Below are 26,594 nucleotides of genomic sequence, written 5' to 3' on the forward strand. Positions count from 1 at the left end.
TTTTAACATCCAGAGCATCATTTAAGGCAAGGAATTTCACCAGTTACCCACAAAACATATGAAGCCACATCTGCTGCTGTTTGATTCTGAACCTGTAAACCAGCAACCTCTGCTGACACCTCCCAGTCCTTGAATTGGAAGAGACATTGAACAATTGCCTCCTGAACATGTTCTACAAACTACCACCACATCTTCCTCTTAGTCACCTCTTCTTTAGGTTAAAAGATAAGTAGATAATATTAATTTTTTCTGGTGAGAAAGTTGTCTCTCCTTGATAATGCCTGTTGTGATTCTGTACTCTCAGTTCTTCTGCAACAAAAGGAAGGGTAAGAAAAGCAAAACAATCAAATCTCTGTATAGTATTTAAGATACAGTACATTATAGATTCATACATTAACATAAATTTTTTTCATCTCCATTCTTCATTAGATGTCAGGAATTATTAGAAAATAACTTTAATGTAGCTGGTCTATAACAACTGTGTGTTCAAAAACTGCATCATAAAGGGATTACAGAAACCTGTATCATTAAAATCACACAGGTATTTAAACTAAGGCTGCTACCTGAACATAGCAGCATTGATAACACCAGCTTTCAGAGAACACTGCAAACAAATTTTTCTTTACTTAATATTATTTTTTCCACCTAGAATAAAGATATTCCTGTTAGCTGTTGGACAAGAATGAAGTCTGAGAAATTTCAAGCACTATTTCTCCATCTGTGTTCACCTAACTATGAAGCTACAAGATTATATATCTCAGTAGATGCAACAAGGGGAATATTTGACTTGTTCCAAACTGCTCACACAGAATCTGGAATTTTATTAAGGAAAAAAAAAAGAGGAAAAGCGAAAAAAACCAAAGACTCAACAGAATGATGAAAACTTAGGAACTTGCAGGTATACCTTTGTTTACGCTGGATTTTTTTTCAAAATTATCATTCTTCTTTGAAAATTCCTTCTGCCTGTGTAAGTAATCTTTGCATGTATCAGCAATATGCATTTTACTTTTTCCTACATGGTTTATTAATCAAAAATGGTCAGCAGACCATTTTATTTTAAAACCCATCTTCAGACTAGAAAATTATTTAACTTGCTACTAGCATAGCATTGTTATCATCTGCCAAATAAGCAACACTAAAACAGTCACCAAACATTATAAATCATTTCCACAACAACAATTTCAGTACAATGTCCTCACACAAAATTCACAATACAAAAGTATACAGAGAATTTCACTCCTTAGACAATGGGACAAGAAACATAAAGCCTTAGAACAGTGATTCACTTCACCTGTCCCTCCTAGAAGAGTACTATAATTAGGAGACTAAGTCCACACCCACAACTAAAGAAACACCAGCACTTATGAAATACTCTACAGTTTATGAACTTCTATTCACATACTCAAACTCTGTAATGAAGCAAATTCTAATCCTTTGCTTTTAAGTTGATGAAATTACAGTACCATAAATAGCATCTTTGATATAAAACATTAAAAAAGAATGAACTATCATTTGCGGTATGAAAGCACTCAGCCACATTCCATTCAATTTAGGGTACAAACCAAGGAATTACAGGAGAAAACTGAAGGGACGCATTAGCCTGAAGAGCAAGACAAGTACCTATATTTTTAGTGATGCTAAAAACAGTCATAGTGAGATTTCCATGGATCTTCAGTGGTCAATATTACAGTTTCATATTAAATTATGCCTTGATCTATGAGCAGAGCACTCGAGAGATTTCCAAGTAGCACCATCCCCTCTGCTTTTCCCTGAGCACTTCATGATTCAAGGATAGAACTCATTCTTCCCTGTAGTGCAATGGGGGTCACCAGTGATCTTTTATTATGAGAAGATTATTAATTCTTTCAGTTTGAAAAGAATGATGAAAAAGTCCTTAGGCTTTGTTTTCAAGCTTTGCAAACTTGCACAGACCTCCAGAAGAGCTGAGTGCAGGCAAGAAGAGAGAAGTATCAGTACTCTGATAACAGTCCCTCTGCTAATTTCTATCCTTCCTTGCTATCGAGATTTATGTGACCTAATGAAAATACTCAGTAAGTGAGAGAGCAGATACTTTTCAAAGCTTCCCAGGGAAGATCCTATCTAAGTTTATACACTTCAAACACAGTAAAATATCTGTGATATGCTTCTGACTGCAGGAAACAAAACAAAAGCAGCTCAAGGTATCTAAACCAAAATGCAAACAAGTGTTTCCAATGTGAATAAGCCAAGCAATACACTTAGATACAGGAGAGATAGTTTCCTTGTGTTATTAGGTACTGTAAATCAAAGAATTAGTTTTCAATAAACCCATAACACTGATGCTACTTCTGGTCAGAACACAGATAAATTATTCAACCAATCCCAGCAGCATATTTTACAAGAACCCCCTCACACTTTGTAACAACCTGGTAGAGATTATTAGAAATTAATGGGGATTGAATGCCAAATTATTTCTAAAATTGAGCCATTGTGCTCAAAAGCTAAGGACTAGCCAATTCCTGCTTTTGCCTGTATATGGCAGGTCAAATCACAGAGCAACTGTCTTTCCTTAATCCATGAGAAACCCTCAATTTTTATGTTTTCCTCCAGGCTACCTGACAGTTCTTCTGCCCCCAACATTCACAGGGAAATCAAAATCAGGAGGCGTCTTAAATTACTTAAACTTTTCAGCCAAATTTACAAAACAAAATGGCTTTTACTATGCTTGAACAAAGCTGAATTGATTCACATACATTTTTGTGGCACATCCCCATGTAATTCAAAGCAGCTTTGCTGAGCTACTGAGTTGTTGGGCGGTCACAGGGCACAAAGTGTTTATGTGGTACAAGTATTAACAATCATATTCTGATTGTAATATTGCCTGTAATGAAGAGAATGAGAGAAAGAATACAAATGTGAGGCTCCATATCTGTAACCCATCTGCAGTAGTGAAACTCTGCAACATATAATCCTATTGTAACATAAATGATTAACACTACATGTCATTTATAATGTGGAAGACAAGTCCCACATGGGGTAGTACTGCACAAGGATATAAGTCCTGAGTTTAAAACTTTTTCTCAAGTAGACCTTGCCAAATACAGTCCTGTAGGTCACTACATTCCCAGACAGATCTGCCATACTCCTCTTTTTATTGTGGGATAATTGGATAAAGTGAAAATCACCAAAAAAAGATACTCCTTTTTGAAGCAAGGGGAGGCATTTGACTGCACTGCTCAGAGACATATCCTAGATAAAAAAAAGAGACAAGAAACTACAGATATTCTGCAATGAAACACAATGTAAAGGTGGTTAAGTTGTAAGCACCAGGGAAACTTAAAACCCAAACAACCCAAAAATCTTGAATTTCAATGCCACAGGTAAATAGGTATGTCACGAAATAGGAAGAAAAGCAAGACTGTGCTATAACTAGAAAAAGAATACGAATCCATTGCATTCAAATCACATGTAAGGAAGAGAAAAATTATGTCTGCAAAAAAGTAAACCACTATCTGATAAAATGGAGTATTTTACAAAGGAGAGGCCCAGATAATTTACACACAAGAAGCTTCAAGGAAATAACTGAGGAGTTCTCTGAAAAACAAATGTTGTTTTTTAAATAATCTTAAGAAATTCTAAACATCAAAGGGCTCTCCACTTTAATATGCAGTATTTAAAAAAATGTAAAAGGGGAGATTCAGGAACTGTAGAATGATTAGCTTGGCATGGATCCTGAACAAATTAATACTATGGCAATGGGAATAACAGAAGCTAAAAATATCCTGTCAGTCAAGCAACCTTTGTAAGGTCAGGAGAGGAGAGAGTGGACTGAAGCTCCAGCTCCCATAAGAAGCTGATCTGAAAACCCTTTTCCTTTTTCACAGTAAAGTTAAAGGGGAACCAAATCAAAATTACCACTAAGTCTCACTGGAAGAACCTAACTCATACTTTAATCAAAACCCAAGAGCTGCTCTGCAGGAAAGAGCATCATGAAGAACAAAGCTGCAAAACAGAAGCATGCTGGATTTGCTAGCAAAGGAACAGCCTGGCAAACTCATCTCAGAAATCAGATCTCTCATATCATCATCAGAAGTGAGACTGAAGCTGACACAGAAAAATGGGTGACAGAAGGATTAGTGCTAAAGAAACATGGATACCAAAGTGCTGCCAAGAATAAAACCAGGCAACATTTTAAAAAATGGAAGAGAAGAACAAAAAGAAAATACAAACTACAGAAAACTGTAAAAGAAGAAACAAAAGAGTTGGAAAGTTTCCAGGCAGAATAGAGAAGAATGATCATCTCTCACATTCTTCAGGGAAACCTTTCATTCCTAAATAAAAGAGGAAAGAAATTTACTAATCCAAGCTAGGGAGGGTGTGTGTGTAAATGCATAAGAGCAAGGTATGTACTCCTCCAACACAAATAAAATAAAGCCAAAGCATCATACAGAACAAAACACTTCATGCTCCACTGGCATATTCTCAAAAGAGCTGAAGACTTCCAGTCTACTTTATAAATACATTGTAACATCTACTTCAACACCTATCACAGGACACCATTAGGGAAGGAAAGCCTTGCATGAATTATAGAGCACAAACATTTGTTTTCAAACTGTTCAATTTTCCATCAAAGCCAACATCAGTTCATAATGGAGCATTAATTAAAAGTCCTTATTTAAATGAACATGACTGAGCTGCCCAGAGCTACTGGTCTAATCCAGCACAGAAAGAAACATAATTTTAATGTAGAATGATAAGCAATTAAACCTGAAAGAGACAAGGTATCAGCAAGAAGGTAAGAACAATAAGCTTTCCAGTTAAGTGGGATAAAAGGGAAAAAAATCATGGCATGTGATTTTGAGTTTCATGACTCATTTCTCTTGTCCACAACAGTGATTTATGACTAGTGGAGTATATTTCTGCTGCTTTACCAGGATGCATTCAAGAATTTTCCACAGGCAAAGGTAAGGAAGAATGCTAACATCATTCTCAGCTGGAAGTTTGGAAAGTGTTTCTGTATCATGGAAAATTCTGAGGAGTAACACCAGGAGTCATTTCAGAATCAAGATATCCAGGGATGGAAATAGGCATATTAGAGCAGAATTCAAACTAAACAGTGCTTCTGTTAATCTAAGCTGGAAGTTGCATGTGTAAAAAGAAACAAAAAAAAGCTATACTAAGACAATCAAAAAGTAGTATAGATGGTAATTTTATCATGCTGGCAAGTTCAAATCTTTTTAAGAGAGTACATTCCTTGTTACAGGCAGCAATACTCCGGATTATACAAAACAACAAACAAAAACATGAAAAAAGAGAGGATGGAATTGAATTACAGAACAAAAAAGGAAGAATTTTTAAGATACAGATTCCTAGGCAGCAAGGTGTTTCAACAACACTGTCAACACTAAAACATTCAGTGTCCTTGTAAAACCTGTGGATTTAGAATTGTGCAGCTACTTCCACCTAAGAGAAAGGGAAGGGGAAGGGGGAATGGAGAAAGGCTTCTAGAAAGAAGCCATTCTGTGACCACACTCCAGGGCAGAAGAAGTGGCAAGGATAATTCAGGAAATACCCATTCTTTTTGTCTTCAGGGACAAGGTGGTAGACAGGTCTGAACAGAATTCAACTAACCCACCAAGCTCAACTTCCTCCAGGCCCCCCCCATCACTGGGGAAAGAAAAAAGAGATTCTTAACTCATTTCTTCCTAAAGTTTTCTTTTAAATTTGGAGAAGAGATTGAGAGAAGGGAACTTCTCTGAGGTCCCACATCATGCGCCTTGCCAAGTCCAGATACTTGAGCATCCAGAGACAATCACTTGCAAAGCTCTTTAGCACAAGAAGATCTGAAAGATGCTTATGAGACTACACCTATCCTGCTGCACACAGCACATACTCCAAAGTGACGTGGTTGTTATCTTCAGTACTTTAGTAAATCACGTTGCCCAACATCCATGGGAGTGACCTGCTTACCTATATATACACATAATTTAAATTTGTGTGTGCATGAAGAATGTGAGAATCAACGCATTACTTTTGGACATTAAAAAAAACTTCACTTACAATGCATTAAAGGTAAAATACACTGAAAAATAGTGTGTTTTATAAAAGTAATGAGAGCTAAAGGTAAATTTGAGGAAGGAAAGCATAACCAACTTTTAAGCCCAAGAAAATAATACTTGAGAGATAATTTGGTATATAATCCCAAGTCAAAAATGCATGGCAAGACAGACCTATGGCAAAGACAACTTGTTGACAGCTCAAGGCAAAAGGGATGCTTTAATCAATTTTGTATAAGAATCAAGATAAATCCTTAAAAGCAAAGTGGAGGATGTGTATCTTAAAAATATATCCCTACTTCACGCAGAAATAAAAGAGGGAATTTGTGTGCAGACAGATTATATCAATAAAATAATATAAGTTGAAAACAAATTATTCAGTGAACTTTATATATACTAATAATAATTTACAAACACATTTTAACTCCTATACTAATGAGTTTTAAAAGAAATAGATATCCCAAAATTCTAGATATCCTATGTGCATTAAAAAGGGAAAAAAGGTGACTTCCACCCAAAGCAGAAAAGATGACTGCACTTATCAAAGATGTATTGGGTACTGGCACAAGCCTTAGGATGAGCAGAGATCTACTGTAGTTAATTTGCAAACACAAGGAAAAAAAACCTTCACCTCCTGCACAGAACAAAACCAAACACTTATATATATTATTTTTCTTTCATACATACAAAAAGATTTTAATCAAATGGAATAAGAATACTTCTTTTAGAAAAAGGAAATTTTGCTTTTCCTTTCTTGTACTGGGAAGTTAGAACTTCTGAACAAAACAGGAGAATCTTGCTGCTTGCCCTGTTAACCCTCTCACTGTACCTTTAGGTAAAACCTATTTTCCAAGGGCTAATTTCTAATATACACATGATTTAATAGAGGAAGGGATAAATAAGATTACTAATAAAGTAAGAGCTTAGAAAATTGACTTGGAACAATGGAAAGATAAATACATATGGAAGATAAACAACTAATTTTTTCTCAAAGATCTTCTATAAAGTACTTTTATCCTTCTGACAACACTTTAGAGTAGTACTTCTCTCCAGCTAGGCCCTGACACCTGTCTAACAGTTATACATCATGATTAAAGACAGTACAGAGAGCAGAAGGCTCCTCTCTCTTTATGAGACAATCATGCTCAAAGCTCCCACACTTCTGTACAGAAGTGTTCAAATATAACCATACCTTTGTGGCAGCTATTTTAAATAAAGTTCAGTTTTAGCAGAATGAAGAATTATGCCCTTCTTGTTAGCTGTTCCACCACCAAAATATGAAGGGCCTATTTGCCACCTACACTGAAAAGGTGGAACAGAATACAAGGCATTCTTGAGGTTAGAAGGGACCTCTGGAGATGACACATGGAGTCCAACACCTCTGCTGAAGCAGGATCAACTGCAGCAAGCTGCTCAAGACTGTGTCCCATCAGGTTTTGTCTACCTCTGAAGACAGGGACTCCACAGTGGTCCAGGGCTGCCTGTTCCAGCACTCAATCACCCTTAAACAGTGAAAGAGTTTAATATTCAAATGGAATTTCCTGTTTTTCAGTTTGTGCCCTGTATTTCAGTTAGGTACTTTCCTTCCACTGCACACCACCAAGAGGAAAGCCCAATGCCATCCTCACTCCTCCCTGACAGACATTTATACACATTACTGACATTGCCCCCAGCCTTCCCTCCTCAGTGATAAACTCCCAGCTCTCAGCCTCTCCTTGTACAGCAAATACTGCAATCACCTCTAACTGCTAAATAGGATGCAACACAAGGAAAAACTGTCAGTGATACAGACTCCACTCCTAAATACACAACAGAGAAATTTATCACAGACGGGAAGCCTGAAACTTGTCCCATTCCTTGCATATGGAAAACAATTACTAAGTGACAAGTTATAAAAATCCCTTTGTGCATGTACACATACACATGCCATTACACAGAAAGTAGGTGACTCACTTCATAATAACGTTGCATTTACTTTTCTAAGACCTGTAACAACTTCAACCTTGCACAAATTCAGCATATTTTGAGTGTGTGGGAAATTGTTACTAAAAAAAGCCTTAAAGCCCCTGAGAATATTTATATACAAGATGAGCCTCATCAAGTTAGGCGTCATCTGCACTTAACTGATAAAGTGATATTTAGTATGATTCAAATCCTTCAAGTTACTACAACAAAATTACTTCTTGATTCAAATTTGGGATGCAAAGGACACAACTAAATGCACTAAAAATCTGTTCAAAATTAAAAAGGAGACATATGGAATAGTCCTGTCAGTTATCAATATTTTGGAACATGTTTGCAGCTTATATTTACCAGACTTGAAGTACAACAAATAATGGCATTAGAGCAACTTACATACCTGGTTATAACAGCCATAATATCATAAAGGTTTTTAAGATAATTGTCTACAAAATATTCAATACAGAGCAAAGCAGAAAAGAATGTAAGCTATATTTTCAGAATGGAATATTACAGAATCTCATTTCCTGCTCCAGGACAATAAGCTCATCTCCTGAATTTCACAAAACTCAGATGCCAAAACTAGACACAGTAAGACATTGGTAATCTCAGTGCTGCAGTGAGAAACATGAGATGTAGGAAAGAGCTAGTAAGGATTTTGCAATTATCAGCCTCATGATGTAGTAAAAAAACCATTAAAACTAAATACAACTGAGTATATGCCTTACTAAAGTAACATTGAAGGTAGAGTAAGGAACAAGGAGCAGATATTTCTAAAAAGAGGAAGCCATAATAATAATGGAGTGGCTAGAAAACAAATGGTACAGTAAGCCTACAGAACTACACCTATATATCTCAGCGAAAACACAGTTAAGAGATTACCTGGTTAGTGTGCATATCTACTAATGCTTTGGAAATGAAGGGAGTAGCCCTATCCTAAAAGGAAACAGTAGGATCCTCCAAAGGAAACTCATCTCCTCTCGGTGAACCAGTTCTCCCACTTTCAGGTATGCTACAAGCTTTACGGTTGCAATTCACAAAATAAAAACTCATGCAGAAGATGAAGGCAAAGAAGGACAAAGACTTAAAACCAAGTTTATACTCATATTTCAACCTAACATATTTTCTGTTAAGGAAATTTCTAAGACAAAGAAATCAAAAGCTTTTATATTAAATTTATCTCCTGATTTTTAGAAGTTGAGGTAATAATTCTCATTTATCCAGACAGGAAAGCAGTAACACAAACCCAAAAATGCTAAAACTTCTGAAGGGTCACAAGCCCTGAACAACTCATGACCTGCTGAATATAAGCTACATATTGGAGAATGTTAATGTTACTTGCAACATCATCATGAGGGCTTGGCAGAATTGCTGCTTTCTGTTCTTAAAAGCTAAGATTTTATTTGCACACTTCAAAATTCCGTAATAAATTTTTATCTGCAACAGAAATGTCATTGGGCAATTGTTACAATACATAAGAATCTTAACAAGGGAAACTAAATTTCACTCAAGACTGTCCATTACTATTCAGTTCCTAGAAGAGCTGTATTCCCTTACATAGATTTTAGGTTTGATATATTTCAATCAGTACAGCAAGGAACAGAACAAGAGATAGCATCTAAACCATATTTTATTAAAAGAATATGGAATTGCAAAAAAATTCAATAGCTATTTCAGATAAGCACCAAAAGGGATAATATATGGCCATTACACTTGAAGCTTAATCCTGTTTCTGAGTGTTTTGAGAGCAGTTCTGAATACCCTTTTCTCCACAAGTACTTATTGATTTCATTTTAACTTAGGTAATCAGTATAATAAGACTGGTTAAAGATTAAAGCACTCCAAGTCACAGAGTGCGCTAGGTTCTGCCAGGCTCCAATACTGTGAAACATGAACTGTATTATATAACAATAGATTTAATCAATTTACTAGTACAGTGACCAAAATAATTAAAATATCACTAAATAACTAGGTTTTGGTTGGGGTTTTTTTAACTTTTCCTTTAAGAAAAACATTACCTCTACACAAAAGATCTTAAGATCAAGTCCACATAACTTCATTTTCTCTGGAAAATGCTGGAAAACATTCATATATGGAATATGCCCTTCAACAACAAACCTGCATTAAAAAAAAAAAAAAAGACCAAATCAAAATAATATATAAGGTAACAAATAATTATGTTTATTATAAAATTAATATACAAATCACCTTTTGATTTGAAATAACACCAGTATTATGCTACCTAAGCAATTCAACCTGAAGTTACACACTGGAAATGTCCACAGAACAAAAACCAGTTCAATCATTTAACAGGCTTTTAAGTTCAAGCTGAGATGTGACTGACAAATGATAACATTATGGCAGTAAGCATACAATCAACAAGCTTACATGGAGTTTGTTCTACACATTCTTCAACTACTGCATTTCTTGAACTGCTTTAAGCCTCCTTTGAATGGCATGATTTTTTTTCAAAATTCTCAAGCTTTAAGTAAGTTTTACTTTTAAACCACAGACTTTCTGCTGGAGAAGTTTGAATTGGATAACACGATAGGGAAGAAAATCACAGAATGATGAGCGGATACACAGAACTGAAGCCACATTACTTACATTTCTATGATGGTACTTTTCAAAAACAGGATTACTGAGGGATAAATAGAAATTGTTTTGTATACTAATAAATAAAAATAGTTTCATTCTTATTTGCACACAAATAATGCATCTTTGTTGTTAAAAACTGGTTTTGGTAAGTGGTTGACAGTATTATTTGATATTTTTCTTGAAAACACACACACATATATATGTAAAAGACGAGACTTAAGAACAGATACCAATAAAAAGCCACCACTACGCCAAACCCCTCCTCTTATCCAGCATCTTAGCAGACACCCACAATAGGACAAGCAAGCATTGAACAAGCACAAATCCTCACAAGGCAACACACCCATTCCACACTAAGGCACACTGGTAGTCTCCCATAGGACTAAGCTAGAAACGCCTTCCCATCTCCTCTTCTCCAAACCAATTTTGTTAAAAGAGTACATTAAACCTGAATAAGTTAACATTACAGAGAAGACTCTAATAATCAGGACTGAAAACAATTTTCTTCCCTGCTGATGAGTGTTATCTCTCTGATCTTGCTACATAGATTAGTAACTTCTAGATCTACAAATATTTAATGTCCCTTCTGAGCCTACAGCAATTCACAAGCTCACCTGCTATCTCCCTGTTCTGTGCCTCATCACTATTTGTTCCATGTTATGTAGTGTGTATCTACTGAAGTTGACTAAAATTCTGTTTAAAGCTAGTTACTGCAAAATTTACAGTTACAGTCTACTTTTTTGTCTACTTTTTTTTTAACCAGTCTTATCTGAATGTTCAGTTTAATTGAAAAAAATTAGTTAAACCCAGGATTAAAATAAAAAAGTGCATTTCATGATTGAAACTGTCTCAAATAGTTAGAATAATTTATAATGATTCCTGAAAAATAACAGCAATATGAAAAATCATATTGCCCAACAGCCTTTGTTCCAAAGCTCTGCTTATTAGTCTTTTAAGTGAAGAAGTAACAGGTGGTGCACAGTCCTTTCTAATCAAATGGTGTAATGATCATTTTGCTAGTGAAATTTCAGTAGCTTTCCTCAAGCAGCAGCAACAGCATTTCCCCCCCCGAGTGGAGATGCGCGCTGAGCTCTCATGAGGGCGCTCTCCAAAGCAGCCCCCCCTCCACTGCTGGTCCTTGCCACCCTGCCTGACCTGCTGAGCAGCTGGCACATCTGCTCCTTAGCTCCTTTTAGCCATCCACTACACTGAGGAACATAAGCTTCAGGTACGGTTTCACAAAGTTGATTGAGCCAAACTAAAAGCTCAACACAACTAGCAGGATCTCCCTCCTTGTGAACCAGCCATGAGCTGCTGTTGCTGGTCTCTTCCCCAAACCCAAATCACAAGAGCAGCAGAAAACCACCTGTTACCCTTTGCTAGCAAGGTTTCTTTCATCATCTAACAACTGTAGAGAAGCTCACAGATGGCTCTGCAAGTGACACAGTTGCCAGAGGGAAGGGGGGACATGACACAGGCAGGAGTAGAGGGAAGCAGGACCTTCCCCTTTCAGCAGCAGTGATGCATTACTGGCTCAGCTGATGATAAGCTTTGGCTGACACACGCTAAGGCACAGTCACACCATCAGCTGTCAGACATGAAGGCCTGGAACCAAGGCACTGAGAGCAGCAAACGCCTGAGCCAGCAGAGCAGCAGCTGGAAGCGCACAGAATCAGGACCTTGTCTCGGGTGTGGTGTGGTGGTGATGTAGGCAAACCACCCTCACAGCTTGCTGCCTCTGAGATGGGAATGAATCCCACCCTCCTTCAGTCCCCCGCCACACATTCCTCCTTGCTGACAAAAGCACTTGTGTGACTTCCCAGAGCATCAGAATGGAATTAGTCTCTTCAGGGTTTCACTCCAACAGACTCAGATGATTGCAGGAACATTACTGCCAGCACAAGGCAGAAAGGGACAGCAGTGAAGCACTAAAATGTCCAGTGAACCTTTCTTTTAAAAATTTATCTTCTCTAGATCTACTTCTTTCACCTAATAAACCATAAACCACATGAATGCTAGCATCCATGGCAAGAGAAAGAACAGGAATGTTTATGCAAGACCATGGCACCAAGAACTTGGAGCAGATTAAACTGATGCTGGAACCCCATCCCTGCACTGCAAGAGACAAGCAGTGTCCACCAAAATATTTTTTTTTAAAAAAAGTTTTCACTAATTTGGTTGTACCAAGTCAAAGCACTGCAACTGTTTAAAAGTAATATCTTTTCTATCTTAAAATTATTGTCTCCAGAAAAAAAAAAAAAAAAAAGAATGCTCTTTCTTCTCAGGTTAAAAGTTGTTTTTACATTCTAAAAATACAGCACAAATACCCTGTTGTGAATAGAATGTGCTGATGATGCAAATTTTAACACTTATTCCAGAAGTATAAATTTGGAATAGCACTTCAGAACAGTTTCTTTTGTCTGCTGCTCCTCCAAACCTTTCATTTAACAGACAGATGGTCAAAACACCTGTAGGACTATGTTCTGTCAGGGAAGTGCTTGAAAACTTGGCTGGCAGATGCAGTACACAGTCCATGTTCTTTTAATTACAGCAGCAACATACATTAATAAGGCCCAAGTATGAAAAAAATCCTCGGTCCTCAGCATGCTAGAAGGAAGTGATGCATTTGTTAAAGCCACAGTAATGCCACAAACTGATTATAAGTTTAGTCTTGCCAGCACAATTAGGTATAATCTCATATGAAAGGCATTATTTCACAGAATCTCAAAAGTCTAGCATCTTGAACAAAACCTAACTACTTTATTATTTAGATGAATAATACACATCATATGGAATATTGTAAGACTGTTAGCGATGGAAAAAGATTTAATGCGTAACGTAGACATGAGCAGAAATGCTGTTGAAAGTGTTATTTTTAAACCAAAATGTTCCTGTCAGAGGAGGTAATTGTAGTGTTTTTCTGCTAAGTGTGTCAAGTAGCAAGGAGGAGTGTATTTTTGGTGTTGTAAATCCTTTAAAAGCTGGCAGATTGCCCGACTGTAGTGCCTAAGCATGTATCACAAGGGAGGAGTGGTAGTCAGCTGACTTCAGGGTACAGAGAAAACCAAACTGAGGAAAAAACAAGGCAGAACTTTAAACAGAACTCTAATTCAGCTGGTTTAAATAAAACAATTTGCCTACAAAGACTTAAAAGGTAATGCTGAATACTTAATGCTTTCTCCGCATAGTTTTCATCTTCAGTCTGTCGTTATTTTGTATCTTAATGCATGCAAAAATGTGAACATTGTCTGATTTTTTAAACTTAAATATTCAGAAGTCAGAAAACAAGTATTTTATGGTAGTTCATGCAATTTAAAATTCTTTCTACTTCTTCATCAAACTTGTTGAAAGGCAAAGACCTTAAGGGTAGGGAGGGAAGCATGATAACGTAATTACAGTCTTATATAACTATCATATCATGGTAAAACTTTGCAATACAAATAACATTCTTTTAAACTTCACTTTCTGTACTTCATCCAGTTAATATGTTCAGTGCATTTAAATTTACAGAATCATTGTGATTTATACAATCTTATACACATAAATTGTATCTAATTACATTATATATTCTCATTCAAATAATCTTATTTCAATTTCCAATTATTAGTTTTAGATTATGCCATTCTGTGCTACATTTGCTACTTGATTTTTAAAATCCTTTTCCAACCTTTTTACTGCTTTCATGTTTTCTCTAAATCCATTCAAGTGTGCTCATCTCTTAAGGATATTAGTCCAAAGGATAGTCTCCAGGTTCTTTTTCCAGGATCTTTTCTGCAGTCTCCAATTTTTAATGTGCCAAACACAATAATTTACCATTCATATGCAAACAAAACTATCTATCTTCCCTCTTGACAGCTGACTTCAGCAGTTATTGTTTGGTTGGGTTTTCTTCCAACCACACCATTGTACTAAGAGAGAAACATGTGAAGATGTCTTTGCCTGGTATGAGCCAACAATGCTTCCAGAGACAGTTTCCAAGGTACAATAACCAAAGAATATATATTTAATTATTAATTTTTCTCTCCAAACAGAATGGGGTAACTAATAATTTTTTAGTGTGAACCAGTTGCTCTGTCCCAGAAATTGTAATTTATTACCTGGATTTTTGCCATATACAAACATTATCAGACAGGTTTTACATTATATATTTGCTAATCATTAACAAAACTACAGAGTATGTTATGGTAGTTCTGACTCATACAGAATTTCCTAAGGAAGAAGGTAGCCAGTAAAAATCTTGCTATTGAACACTACTTTTGAGTTCTACTATTTCTTAATCTACTCAATAAATACTTTTGTATTGCAGGATATTAGTTTGAATTCTGAATATTATAGCATTTTAATGAAAATTTTACAAGCATCTTTTATGCAATAGCATATCCAGTTATGCAAATATGGAATGGTTTGTGCAATTCTGATCAATGAAGGCAACAGCCACCCCTAAAGTAAAATCAAAGCGTTAAATTGTTTTGCATAGAAATTGATTATCTAGTAGTAACTACTGTACTTCAAGACATAAAAAAAAACCCTTTTGGAAAGTAGAGGTTTTGCAAAAAAGATCCTTGAATATCCATCCCTCTTGGAAAGTTGGTACAAAGCTAGAAAAGTGCAGGTGGAACCTGGCATGCCAGGGGAGAGAGGCCATGATGGAACAGCAGAGTCTGGGGGAAAAAGCCCCTTACATTCATCACACTTTCAGCAGCTACACCAGATGTAAGCACCATAGGTAGGGGAAAATGTACCCACTGCCTTGCCTTGTAACTCACAGGTTACATATTTGAAAAATAAAAATTAAAGCACTGAACTTTAAATCAGTTTTTCCCTTACTTTGTCTGAGTTTTCAATTTGATTTGCCAATGTATTTACTTGAGTATTTCTATTCCATATATTTTGGCTGAGTAATATTTTTTCATCATCTGTTTAGAAATACTCAGTATTTCAACAGTTGTTAATAAAGGGTATCAGAATACAAAACGTTTTCCGAGGAAAATCTAGGAATTCCTGAACTTATTTAGGCCTGATTTAAGACATTTTTTGCCAACAAGAGTTGATGAATTATTTTTCATTTCTGAAGGAAAGTCCACAAGCAAAGTGTTCATGGCCTTGTAGGGGAGAGAAGGGAGCTGCATTGTCAGCAGTAGCCTGACAGTCTCCATTTAGCATCAAACCCTATTATTAGAACAATTTATTTCTACCATATTAAAAGGTATTATTCTGAACTCTCATAATTACAGATACAAAGATATGAAGACAAAATGATCTTCTTATATTAATTTCAACTCCATTGCATGAAGTTACTTTGCTGCACTTCAGATCACTGTATACTGCTGGTATTGTCTGCAGGATGACACTGATGTAAGTCCTGGAGAATGTTTAGTCATTTAATTCTGACATGCTGACAATAGCAAATATCACAGAAGTGTGGCCATACACACCTCCAGCAAGTCTTAAGAATTTTTAAAGGAGAAGGATAAAAAACTTCTCTAACTTCAAAACCTTGTTCCTTACAGGTCTTTGAAATTCACTGCAACCAACAGAGAATGTCCTCCAACAGCAGCTGCACAAATGGTTATGACAAAGGAAAGACAAGACAACTAAATATAAAGAACTTCTCACTATTACTGAGCAAATTCATATGAGGGCAATAGTACAGATCTACTTTTGAAAAAAATATTATTGTTTATAAAAGCAACAATTCTTCACTAGAGACCATTCATACCTTAAGAGCTCGGACAATGTAATTGGTTCTCTCACCCAGAGCAAAGCCAAGTAACAAAATGAAAGTGTCATTGGCATTGTCATCCTCAGTTTCTCCTTTTGGTTCTTCATTAAATACAAGCTGCCATCTACTGATCCAGAGTACACAGAGGTGCTTTCTTGGGTTTTTGTTAAAAGAAAAGAAAAAAGGCAATTGATATTATAGATACATGAACCATGCATGCAAAAATCAAGATAAAGGAACATACAAGACTTGTTCAGCAACTAGTAACATTTTGAAATCATTACTTTGAATTTTTTGCTTGTTTGTATGCTTTTCTATGAAACAGTTTAACCTCAATTTATTAATCTACCACAATATGAGAAGAGAACCTGTTACACAAAGTGCTATTCCACTTGACTAGGACATTAACTCCTGTAGAACATATAACTAGTAGTCCTTATGAGCCGGAAATACTGTTTTCCATTTGAGACTGTGAGGAAACAAGGGAAAATCTGATGCACTTAAATCAATGCCTCTGAGTTTGAGATTAAAACACAGTTTTAAACTTCAACACAGGCAAGACTTTAATGAAAAAGTCATTTACATTGCAGAAATGTTACTGATGTTAAAAGTCTGCCCTGAATCCATCTGTCCAATGAATATATAATCTCCAACTGTGGAAAAAAAGGTATTCTTCTAAAAAATTTATATAAATTCACTGTCAAAGAAATAACTTTAGAACAAGAATGCAGGAAATAGTGAAGAGGGTGGGAAAAAACCCAAATAAATTAAGACCCAAACCTCCCTACTTCCTTACTCAGGTGAATCGCTAAAAACGAAGAGAAACCGAGAGAAAAGTTTGTTTAGTAGAGTGATTTATGAGTTTGGAACCTTTTCAGCAGTGAAACCTGAGAGTTCAGGAAAAGAGGATAAAAAAAAAATAAAAAAATCTGTAATCCCCTCTTCCCTTCATTATGACCCAGCCAGGACGAAGGAAAATGTATTTAAAGCACACCGGCACAAAATGTCATCATTGACTCTGCAGAGATTTTTCCCATTTCATTTCCCCACAAACTGTTCACCCGTTCAGGCAGGAATGGCGAGAGCTGGATCCACAGCTCCCCGGCTGGGAGGGCAAGGGCAAAGAGCCCACTGGAAACAACCGGGACCTTCCAAGAGCCCGGCAGCTTCGCGGGCTGGCGACAGCCACACCTGCGAGGTGCCAGGGTCAGCGGGGCAGGGCCACAGCGCCCGCAGGACGGGGACACCGCGCACAGCGCCTTCCAAGGCCGGGCTGCGGTGCCACCTACCGGCCCCGGAGCTGCGGCCCCGGCACAGGCACGGCACAGGATGGGCACGGCCCCGGCACAGGCCCGGCACAGGCTGTCAGAGCCGGCCCGAACGGCCGGTGCAGAGCAGAGCGTCCCAGCACACACAGGTGCGTCAGGGAACAAAGGCAGGAACACGGGAACATCGGTTTAATCCCAGGAGTCAACTGCTTCACCTTTCACATGGATACTTGCGCTTAAAGGCAGCTTCGTGACTGAAGCTTCATTGTTAATTTCACATTCAACTCAATTTATTTAAAATAATCCTCATTATATTTGTGGCCTTAATGATGGCACACAATTTCCTTTTATTTCTTCCAGCTTATGCGTGGCATGACAATGCACAGTTACACACAGCTAATAATTTAAGAGTTTTATAGGCTTCTCTAGCATTATCTCAGTACTATACTCAGTGGAATTTGCTATTAACCCTAGATGAAAATAACAAAAAAAACCCAAAGCCAAAAAACCAAATGCCATTGGGACAAGCCTCTTAGGGAAAGAAGGGTGTTGAGCTTTCTAGTCGGTAGCAATAACAGCTCAGCAGAAATGACCGCAAGGAAAATATTTATGAGTCTTCACAAGAGATTACAACAGACTAGAACACACATCCTTATGTTGAATTTCAATAGACAAAACTATTTCTATGTTTGTCTGATTTCACTGACATTTACTTTAAATATCACTGAACTCGTAACTAATTTCAAGTGATTTCAGTGAAATTGATATCTACTGGAAGCTGAATTCAATCTCTGAAACAACTAACCAAGACAATAAATTATGGCCTACTTAGGACTACCTTGCTGTTCTAAAACTTTAAGCAGCAGACCTATAAAAGGCACAAGTACTGAGGAAGAAAGGAGCTACCCTGGACACTAAAAAGGGGAAGGAAATTCAAGGGAATACTTTCACTAGAAATTCTTCACTCAATTCTTTCCTTTTTGTATTATATTTGTATAACACCCAAGATTCTACATGCACAAACATACAGTGACTCTTTACCTCAAAATGTTGTCATTTTAATATATAAGGATGAAAGGTTCTAGTATAATATTTTAAAAATTTTGCATCACCATTTTTATACCTTTTCCCCCCACTCCCTAATTCTGTCTGGAGTTTTCTAATTGCTGCTGATCAAATTTCTCACGCTATTACACTTCTGGACTTAACAAAATAAAAAGCATGAAAAAACAAGATTGCATTCTTCTGAGGGTAGAGAGGCAATATCACAGAAAAACAGAAACATGCCATAAGAAGGATAGTACATAACAGGGGAATAAAGAAGGAGAGATGGATAAAGAAGGAAAAAGTAAGCAAAGAATAAAGCAAGAGCGAAAACCATCCTAAGTTTAAAACACAAGCCAAAGCTTTCAAATATGCCTTGAAATGCATTTCCAGTATCAGGCATTGCAGCATTGTCTGGTATTACAGTTGCCCAGCAGACCCTAACGCTCCATTTCTCTACAACATTCTAATGAAGAAGTTCAGCATTCTGTAGGTATTTTCCTGCTGCTATTGTGAGCAGAAAAGAGAAACTGATGGAATGGTAAAATATGATTTTTCATAGAAGGGGTCATTGGGAAAGCAGTAAAAAGACTGTGGAGAAAAAAGATACAGAAATACCAAAATAATGTAAAGAAAAAAGTTAAAAAGCTAAATATATGTGTGGGAGAGAAAAAAGAATACACCCCCTTAAAGAACAAATAGATGTTTTTAACATCAAAGTCATGACAGACAGCTCTGCTATTGGTTAAATGCAGTTTAAAAAAATGGTTAAATATGGTTCAAAGCTGCTGTGTTTGTGAACATCTAGCTTAGAAGATATAACAGCAATTTTTTTCTCACTCCAAACAGGAGGCATGGAGCAAACTTGCTATAAACCAGAACTTCCTCCTGCATTTCCCACTGTATTTCCAGGTCCTGTTCAACTTTTATGTCCTTGGGTGGGGGTTGGAGGAGGAAGTCTTCTATTTCTGGTAGAATATAAAGTGTCACACGAGACTGAAAACTTTACAACTTCCAACCAGTTCCTCCAATACACTGTACACAAATACACTTTAAATCTGTTTGTATTTAAAAACTACAGAAAAACTGGTTTTCAGATAGTTCAGCTCACAGCTCCTACCTGAGACCTTGCTCACTGATGAGGCAAAGCTGCAGTCGGTCTGGAGATCCCCCTCACTTTCAGAGAGAGACAGCAAGTGCAGGAGGCTGGGTCTCTCTGGGTCACTGTCCACATCAGTACTGCTCTCACACACCTGGGGGTTGTAAATAAATATTTGCATTAGCTACTTTTAGTTACAGTTTTGATCTTAATAAACCACGTAAAGCATAACAGATGCAAAATTAACAGCAAAAGTTAAAACCCAAACTGTTCACATTTTTACTCCACAAATCACCAGTAAGTGGGGAAAAAAAAAAAAAGAAAAAAAAAGAAAAAAAAAGAAAAAAAAAGAAAAGGAAGTACTTTTCAAGGATTTCTCAAGATCAATAAACTTCCAGTGACTACATTTTAATCTGCCACAATGACCAGAAAGTTGGCAACACACAGAATCAAAGCTTGATCAAATGAGTAACTTCAAGAGAGCAGGCAGGAAAGGATGGTAGCTGATGATACAGTTTGCATTGTCATTTGTATTTACTGATTGTTTATGTCAAGACAAAGCAAAACTTTTAAATAAGCCATTTCAAATAGTCACAGAAATATTCATCTCTTGAAATAAGACTCCAAAAAGCTCCAAAACCCAGTAACATGGACATGTGCAAGGCTGTTTATATGATCTCCTTCATAATGAGGTGACATTATTACCATCAAGATAATTACATCTCCTAAACAAGGAAGATTTCTGTTGTTGCTTTTAAAAAGATACCAAACATCTCATGGGATTGGAGCTTTCACTTACTGATAATGTTTTGACAGTTTCCCCAGCTGGTCTCTTGCAATATGCCTGTTTGCTCTTCTGAAGGTAACACCTCCAAAAATTGCACAGAATTTCATCCTGATAAACACAAATGGACGGTAAATGGTACAATGTTTAGAGGATCATTAATTGCTGAGAGAACAGAGTGTAATTTCTAACTCGGGAATCTGAATTATATTCCATCTCTAGTTTTACTAACTGTGATTTATAAAATACATTTCAAAATTAACAGAGAAACAAATTTTTATTTCATATGCTCAATGATTTTAAACAGGGACTAGTGTGATTCACTTTAAAAATTAAAATCTTTTAAAATCGCACTTTCTGTAACACACACACACACAGAGTGTACAATTCACACTGACATATACGTACCTTCATTTGAGGACATACTCCTAATGCTTCTAGAGCTTCCACTTGTTTCTTGAGTACAAGCTGAAAGCCTTCACAAATATACCATTCACAACCTCCATCTAAGGAACAAAAAAGGGGGACTATGTTTGTTTGTACTATTTTGGGTTTCTTAAACCTTATGCACACATATCCCAATATATCTATTTAGTAATTTCAGACCCTAGTGCATAAACCAGCCACACTGAACACTCCATTAACTTCCATTTATTCACAGCCTTAAATGAGAAGAAAAGTTACTGAACAAGAACTTCACACATTTCCCAAGAATAATATAATTCATTATAATGTCTAGTGTGGCATTTGTAATTGAGCAGAGCATTGTTAAATTACCAGTTTAAAAATAACTGAGAACCTGCCATTAAAAATGAAATATGAACATTCCTTTCCCACCCCTGACACAGAAAACTGGAACATTAGTGAGTCAGGCAAAAAACAACCAATACCACTTTGGTGCTTTACCATTTTCTCCCATAGAATCATACATGTTTAAATAAAAGAATATCCCAACTTCTAACAAATCCTAGCCCAACATGAATTCCACAGGGAGTGGGCCTGCTCCAATCTAGTCACTATTTCTTCAAGGCTGCATTGCAATTACATTTCGCCCCTACCTCTCTAAATTCACTACTAACCTTTTATACAGGCCTTTGGTTTTAGAAATTTTATCTGCATTTCTCAACTCCCTTTTCATTCCTTCCACACCTGTTCTTCACCACTTTTGTTCTGAAACACACCTTGCATCTCACCATCATGGGCATTATCTGCCCAAAGCTTCTGCCCTGCTTTAATGACGCTGCTCTTAACTGTTAACCAGCGAGCTAAGAGACACAGCTTACTCCCAAACATTCATGGGATACAGTGTAACATGACTGCATTCTGAAGGTAAGGATTTCTTTCTTAAGAAGCCTGGGGCTGGCTAATGACCTCCTCAACAGGATACATTAAAAGCATGAGTGGTCCAGACTTTAGAAGCAATACAAGATAAGGAAAAGTGGAGGGGTCCTTTTCACACCTCCCTTCACTTCCACACAAGTGCTCTTTTTGAAGGAATGTACCAACCCACTGCCTCTGCAACAGAGCAAAGGTCGATGAGCATATCAGAGAGAAAGATAACCCCTCACTTTATTTGGCATTTTAATGCAGTTTTGTTTTCTGAAAGTGGACACTACAGCAAGAGATGCATCCAGCCAACAAAGAATACACACACAGCTCCAGCAGCAGCTTTACCACTACATCCTTATGGCCAGATCCTCCTGTGTAATGACCACTGTTCTTCTGAATATTCTTAAATTAAAAGTAAAAAAGTGACCCTGGATGAAAGATGCAGACTGGTTCAGCTACTGGAACTGACTGAAACCTCTTCTGTGCAGTTTGTGTGTAAGCTGCAGGGCCCAGTGCCTGTAACACAGCCAGATTGACACCGAGAGCTGGACCACCATCACACCTCACCTGCCAAGACAAACAACCTCTCTGGTTTTGTGATAGCCATCACAGGGCAGGAACAAAGGATCACCACATCTGAATGCATGCCTCCAGTAGCTTCAGTGAGTATTTGCTTCCAGAAATCAAAGCAGCAGTAGCACATAGCTCCATTCAATCAAAAAACCCCCACCTCCGGGCTCACCAGAGGTCACCTGTGGCTCAGGAAGCCACCAAATGTGATCTCTGAAGGTTGTGGCAGCATCAGGGAGATGCATTTTGCTCCCACTCCTACAGTCTTTCTTGCCTATCTGCTTTTGTTCTCCACCAAAGACATAATGGCCATGGTGAACAGTGGCTGAACAGCCACCCTTTTGCAAAAGACAGACAGAAACTCATACATACCGTTTTTTTCCTGCTTTTTTAAACCTTTGGAGATTGTTTGGACTCTTGAATTAGTAATAAAATCAGTGTTTACAACTTCTCTAGTTCTCTGCAAAAGATGAATACAACTTAGCAAAAAAAAAGAGCCAGGTCTAACTTGCACAGATTGTCCCATCATAAAACATAATGGAAGAATTTACTCCAAGTTCCTAAACTAACAGAAGACAAGACAGTCCGAACTTTTGATTCAGAAATTTCAAAACCAGACAATTATTACCATGGACACACAAGTGACATGCATCAGGGTTTGCCTAGATTTGGACTGCACAAAAGGCAGCAACACCCAGACAATGCTTCTAAGGCACCTAGAGAGCACACTGACACCACAGCTACAGCAACACAGCAGGCCAGGATGGCTCATTCTAAATGTTGGGATTCCAAGGAACGTTAGTTTTCAATAGTGTCAGCTAAAGCATGAGGAAATGCCCTCAATGCCAAGAAGAAAAATCTGTCATTTTCTTCTATAAAGTCCAGAAGCAATCACAATAAACCTTTTCCAAGACAGTAACTCATCTTTTTACCTCAGTAACGTTGTGGCAAGATCTACAATAAAATCTGCCTCCATCAGTGAGACCCCAGTTCACTTCTGAACACTGAGCACAGCGCTCGTTAAAATCTCTCTGAAAGAAAGAAAAGCCAGACGACTTTCACAATTGCTTAAGTAAAACAAATGGCATTATTGCTAGGCTACTGCACAGCTTCTGAGATGATTTATAGAGGAGAGGATTTACAGCCTTTGTGTTAGCTCTGGCTGGTAACAAGCGATCATCGCACTTGCTATCAGCCGCAGTAACTCTGAACACGTAATTGAAGCTGCGAAGCGCTCGTGTGTGTGAGCGGCAGAACAGCAGAAATGGTGATCCATGCCTCGCACACACGTGGAGCGGCTTTCAATAAAGCCACCCATCCGAAATTCAAAAGGAGACACAAACTCGAGTGGGAGGCGAAAAGAAAAATATATTTCTAGAACTGTAAAGAAACACACGCGGTGAGAGAAAGTCCGCACTAGCCGGTGCTTCCCGGAGAAACGGGAGAGGGGAAGAGAAGAGGGAAACCGACAGATTAAAACGAAGTGGTTTCCAGAAACACCCGCTGCGTGCGTGCTGGGGAGAGGCAGCTCCGCCAGGCCCGGCTGAGGGGCGGCCGGCACCACATCCGCGGCCGGCACCACATCCCCGGCCGGCACCACATCCCCGGCCGGCACCGAGCGCTGGCCAACCCCGAGGGGCCGGGCACGGCCTCGCCCGCCGCCTCCGGGCCCCGCTGTGGGCAGGTCCGGGCCGGGCCGGGCCGGGGCAGGAGAGCCCGCCGGCGCCTCCCCCTTTCCCCCTGTCCCGCCGCCCGCAGCCGCTGCCCGCCCGGCGGGGAAGCGCCCCGGGCCCTGCGAACCCCGCAGCCCCACCGTGTCCTCCTCGTCCATGGCGGCCGCTCCGGGGCGCACCATGGCAACCGCGCCGGGCGGCACCGCGGCCCGCCTGGAAACCGCGGCCCCGGCGATTGCGTTCCGGGCCGCCGCGGGCCCCCGCCAGGGGACACGGGGGCTCTAAGGGGTCACTGTGTGCCCCAGGTGTGGGACATTGCGTAGGAGCAGGAAATTCTTTTCTGTGAGGGGTCATTGCGTGCCTCACTGAGGGGACATAGATCCAGGTGTGGGACATTGCATAGGAGCAGGAAATTCTTTCCTGTGAGGGGTCATTGCGTGCCTCACTGAGGGGACATAGATCCAGGTGTGGGACATTGCATAGGAGCAGGAAATTCCTTCCTGTGAGGGCGGTGGACGCTGCAGCAGGGTGTCCAGGGAGGTTGTACACGCCGCGCCTTTGGAAATGTTCAAGGCTGGCTTGGATTGATGACTTGAGAGGCTCCCTGGACAGAGGCTGGGCTGTGGTAAAGGAATAAAGTAGGGATTCACTAAAGGCCTTCAAGGGATACACCCTGGGCAGTACAAGAGCCTGGCCATGGCTCTACCCAAGATGGACTCCAAGTCACGAGTTTTCACACTTTTATAAGTTTTGGTCCATTTACATATTGGGGTTAATTGTCCAGTTACAACTCCAGGTTATGCAGTCCTATCCTCCCAGTTTGCTCTCCTCAATTCTCTCCTTTTTACACTTTTTGGGCCTGAAGCTGCAATGGTGTCCTTGGTTCTTGGCTGGAAAAGGATTGGTTTGTCTGACTAAACTGTGAGGAGAACTTGCTAACACTTTATATGAAGTTCAGAGTTACACACTAATGTAGTACAGAATCTGGAAAATATGAAAGTTAAAACTGAAGGCATCAGAGGGGGCCCCAGGCAGCTTGGTCTGGTGGAGGTGTCTCTGCCCATGGCAGGGGGGACTGGGGCTCGGTGATCAGTAGATCCCTTCCCACCCCTTAATATCCTCTATATACACATGGTGGATTCTATGGCTTCTGTGCTTCAGCCACGGAGGGGACACAGCAGCTTCAAGGGGATGTGGGGTGTCCCAAGGACTGCAGGGTACTTTCCATCTCACAATCACTTGGGTTGGAAAAGACCTCCTGAGATCATCGAGTCCATCACCATGGCACTGAATGCCATGTCCAGTCCTTCCTTAGAGACCTCCAGGCATGGTGACACTGCCACATCCCTCGGCAGCCCGGTTCAAAGCCTAATCACCACTTCTCTGAATAAATTCTTCCTGAAGTCCAACCTAAACCTCCCCTGGCACATTTTAGGACTATGACTACATGTGCAGCTTAAGACTAACACCATGTGTGCCCTCTGAGCCTCAGCCCATCCTCTCCACTGAGCTCCTGCATCCTCATCCTCGCATTGCCTCACTGGCTCCAGCTGGTGACCACCAAGGCTGTACCAAAGCTGTGGGAAGGGGGCTGCTGCTGCCTGTAAAGAAGGCCCCAAAACTTCATTTAACTATGTAAGAGTGTTTGGAGTTCATTGAATGAGGGAAACTACAATTTGAAATCCACTTTCAATTAAAAAACAACACCCAAACCTCCAGATCTTGATGTAGGTCTCTAATTTCTTGCATGCTAATAATAATGTTTAAAGATGTCTAAACACCAAGATCTGTTATTGCAGTGAATTTGCCCACAAAATTGGAGAACAGGTTTAAGCCCTTTAAAAAGAAAAATCCACTAAGCGAAAGCATGGGAAAAAATTAAAGTTAAAATATACATAGAAAGAGGTGAGGCTACCTTGACAGCTGTGGTTACATTGATGTTGGAGGATATGTAGAGAGCTAGAGGGGAACTGTTTATGTTTAAGAAAAATGTTATTACTCATACCAACTGTGATCTTTTTTCAGTGTGGGCTGAACATTTGTAACACCCATTAAAGAGAATTACGCATGTAATTCCTGCCATGTTAAAAAGGTGATTGTCAACCTCACAGAAATGCAGCTAATACTTTGATGGAACAGATCCTACTCGTGTTTTTAATTTCCATATTTTTTGTTTGTGGAAATACTGTTCTGGGAAAGCAAGGCCATTTTGTGTGACAGAGAGGGTTTGATCTTTTTCTAATGTATTTCTAAGATTAAATACTACCTTGAAAAAAAAAAATCACATCTGTACCTGTGATAAGACAGGAAGAGTTGTGTTCCAATGCAGAAGATAAGACATTGCTCCTACTGAGAGCAGTGCTGATGTGTGACTTGATGCTGTGAGCAGGCAGTGGGCCTGCCCAGTGGATTTAATTAAATTGAAGAATTTGTTTAAATAAAATGTGGAACTGACTGCTTTGATTAGGCAGGACCTCAGAGTTAGGTCTTCTGTTTTCTAATTACAGCTGGTC

At 38.8% G+C, this 26,594-nt stretch overlaps 1 protein-coding gene across 1 annotated transcript in view; it reads right to left on the minus strand.

The window, feature by feature from the left end:
- TAF1B (TATA-box binding protein associated factor, RNA polymerase I subunit B) overlaps positions 1–24,280 on the minus strand; it is a 45,804-nt gene extending 21,524 nt beyond the window's left edge. Inside the window, exons 1-8 of the mRNA XM_058802182.1 lie at positions 24,222–24,280; positions 23,341–23,439; positions 22,781–22,868; positions 20,918–21,015; positions 20,525–20,620; positions 19,747–19,879; positions 16,312–16,468; positions 10,013–10,112 (exon numbers count right to left, since the gene is read on the minus strand). Of these exons, the coding sequence (XP_058658165.1) occupies positions 10,013–10,112; positions 16,312–16,468; positions 19,747–19,879; positions 20,525–20,620; positions 20,918–21,015; positions 22,781–22,868; positions 23,341–23,439; positions 24,222–24,263 (813 nt within the window). The 5' untranslated portion in view covers positions 24,264–24,280. The remainder of the gene's footprint in view (positions 1–10,012; positions 10,113–16,311; positions 16,469–19,746; positions 19,880–20,524; positions 20,621–20,917; positions 21,016–22,780; positions 22,869–23,340; positions 23,440–24,221) is intronic.
- Between the last annotated feature and the right edge of the window lie 2,314 nt (positions 24,281–26,594).

The sequence above is a fragment of the Ammospiza caudacuta genome, chromosome 3, assembly GCF_027887145.1.
Source record: "Ammospiza caudacuta isolate bAmmCau1 chromosome 3, bAmmCau1.pri, whole genome shotgun sequence".
Lineage (NCBI taxonomy): Eukaryota > Metazoa > Chordata > Aves > Passeriformes > Passerellidae > Ammospiza > Ammospiza caudacuta.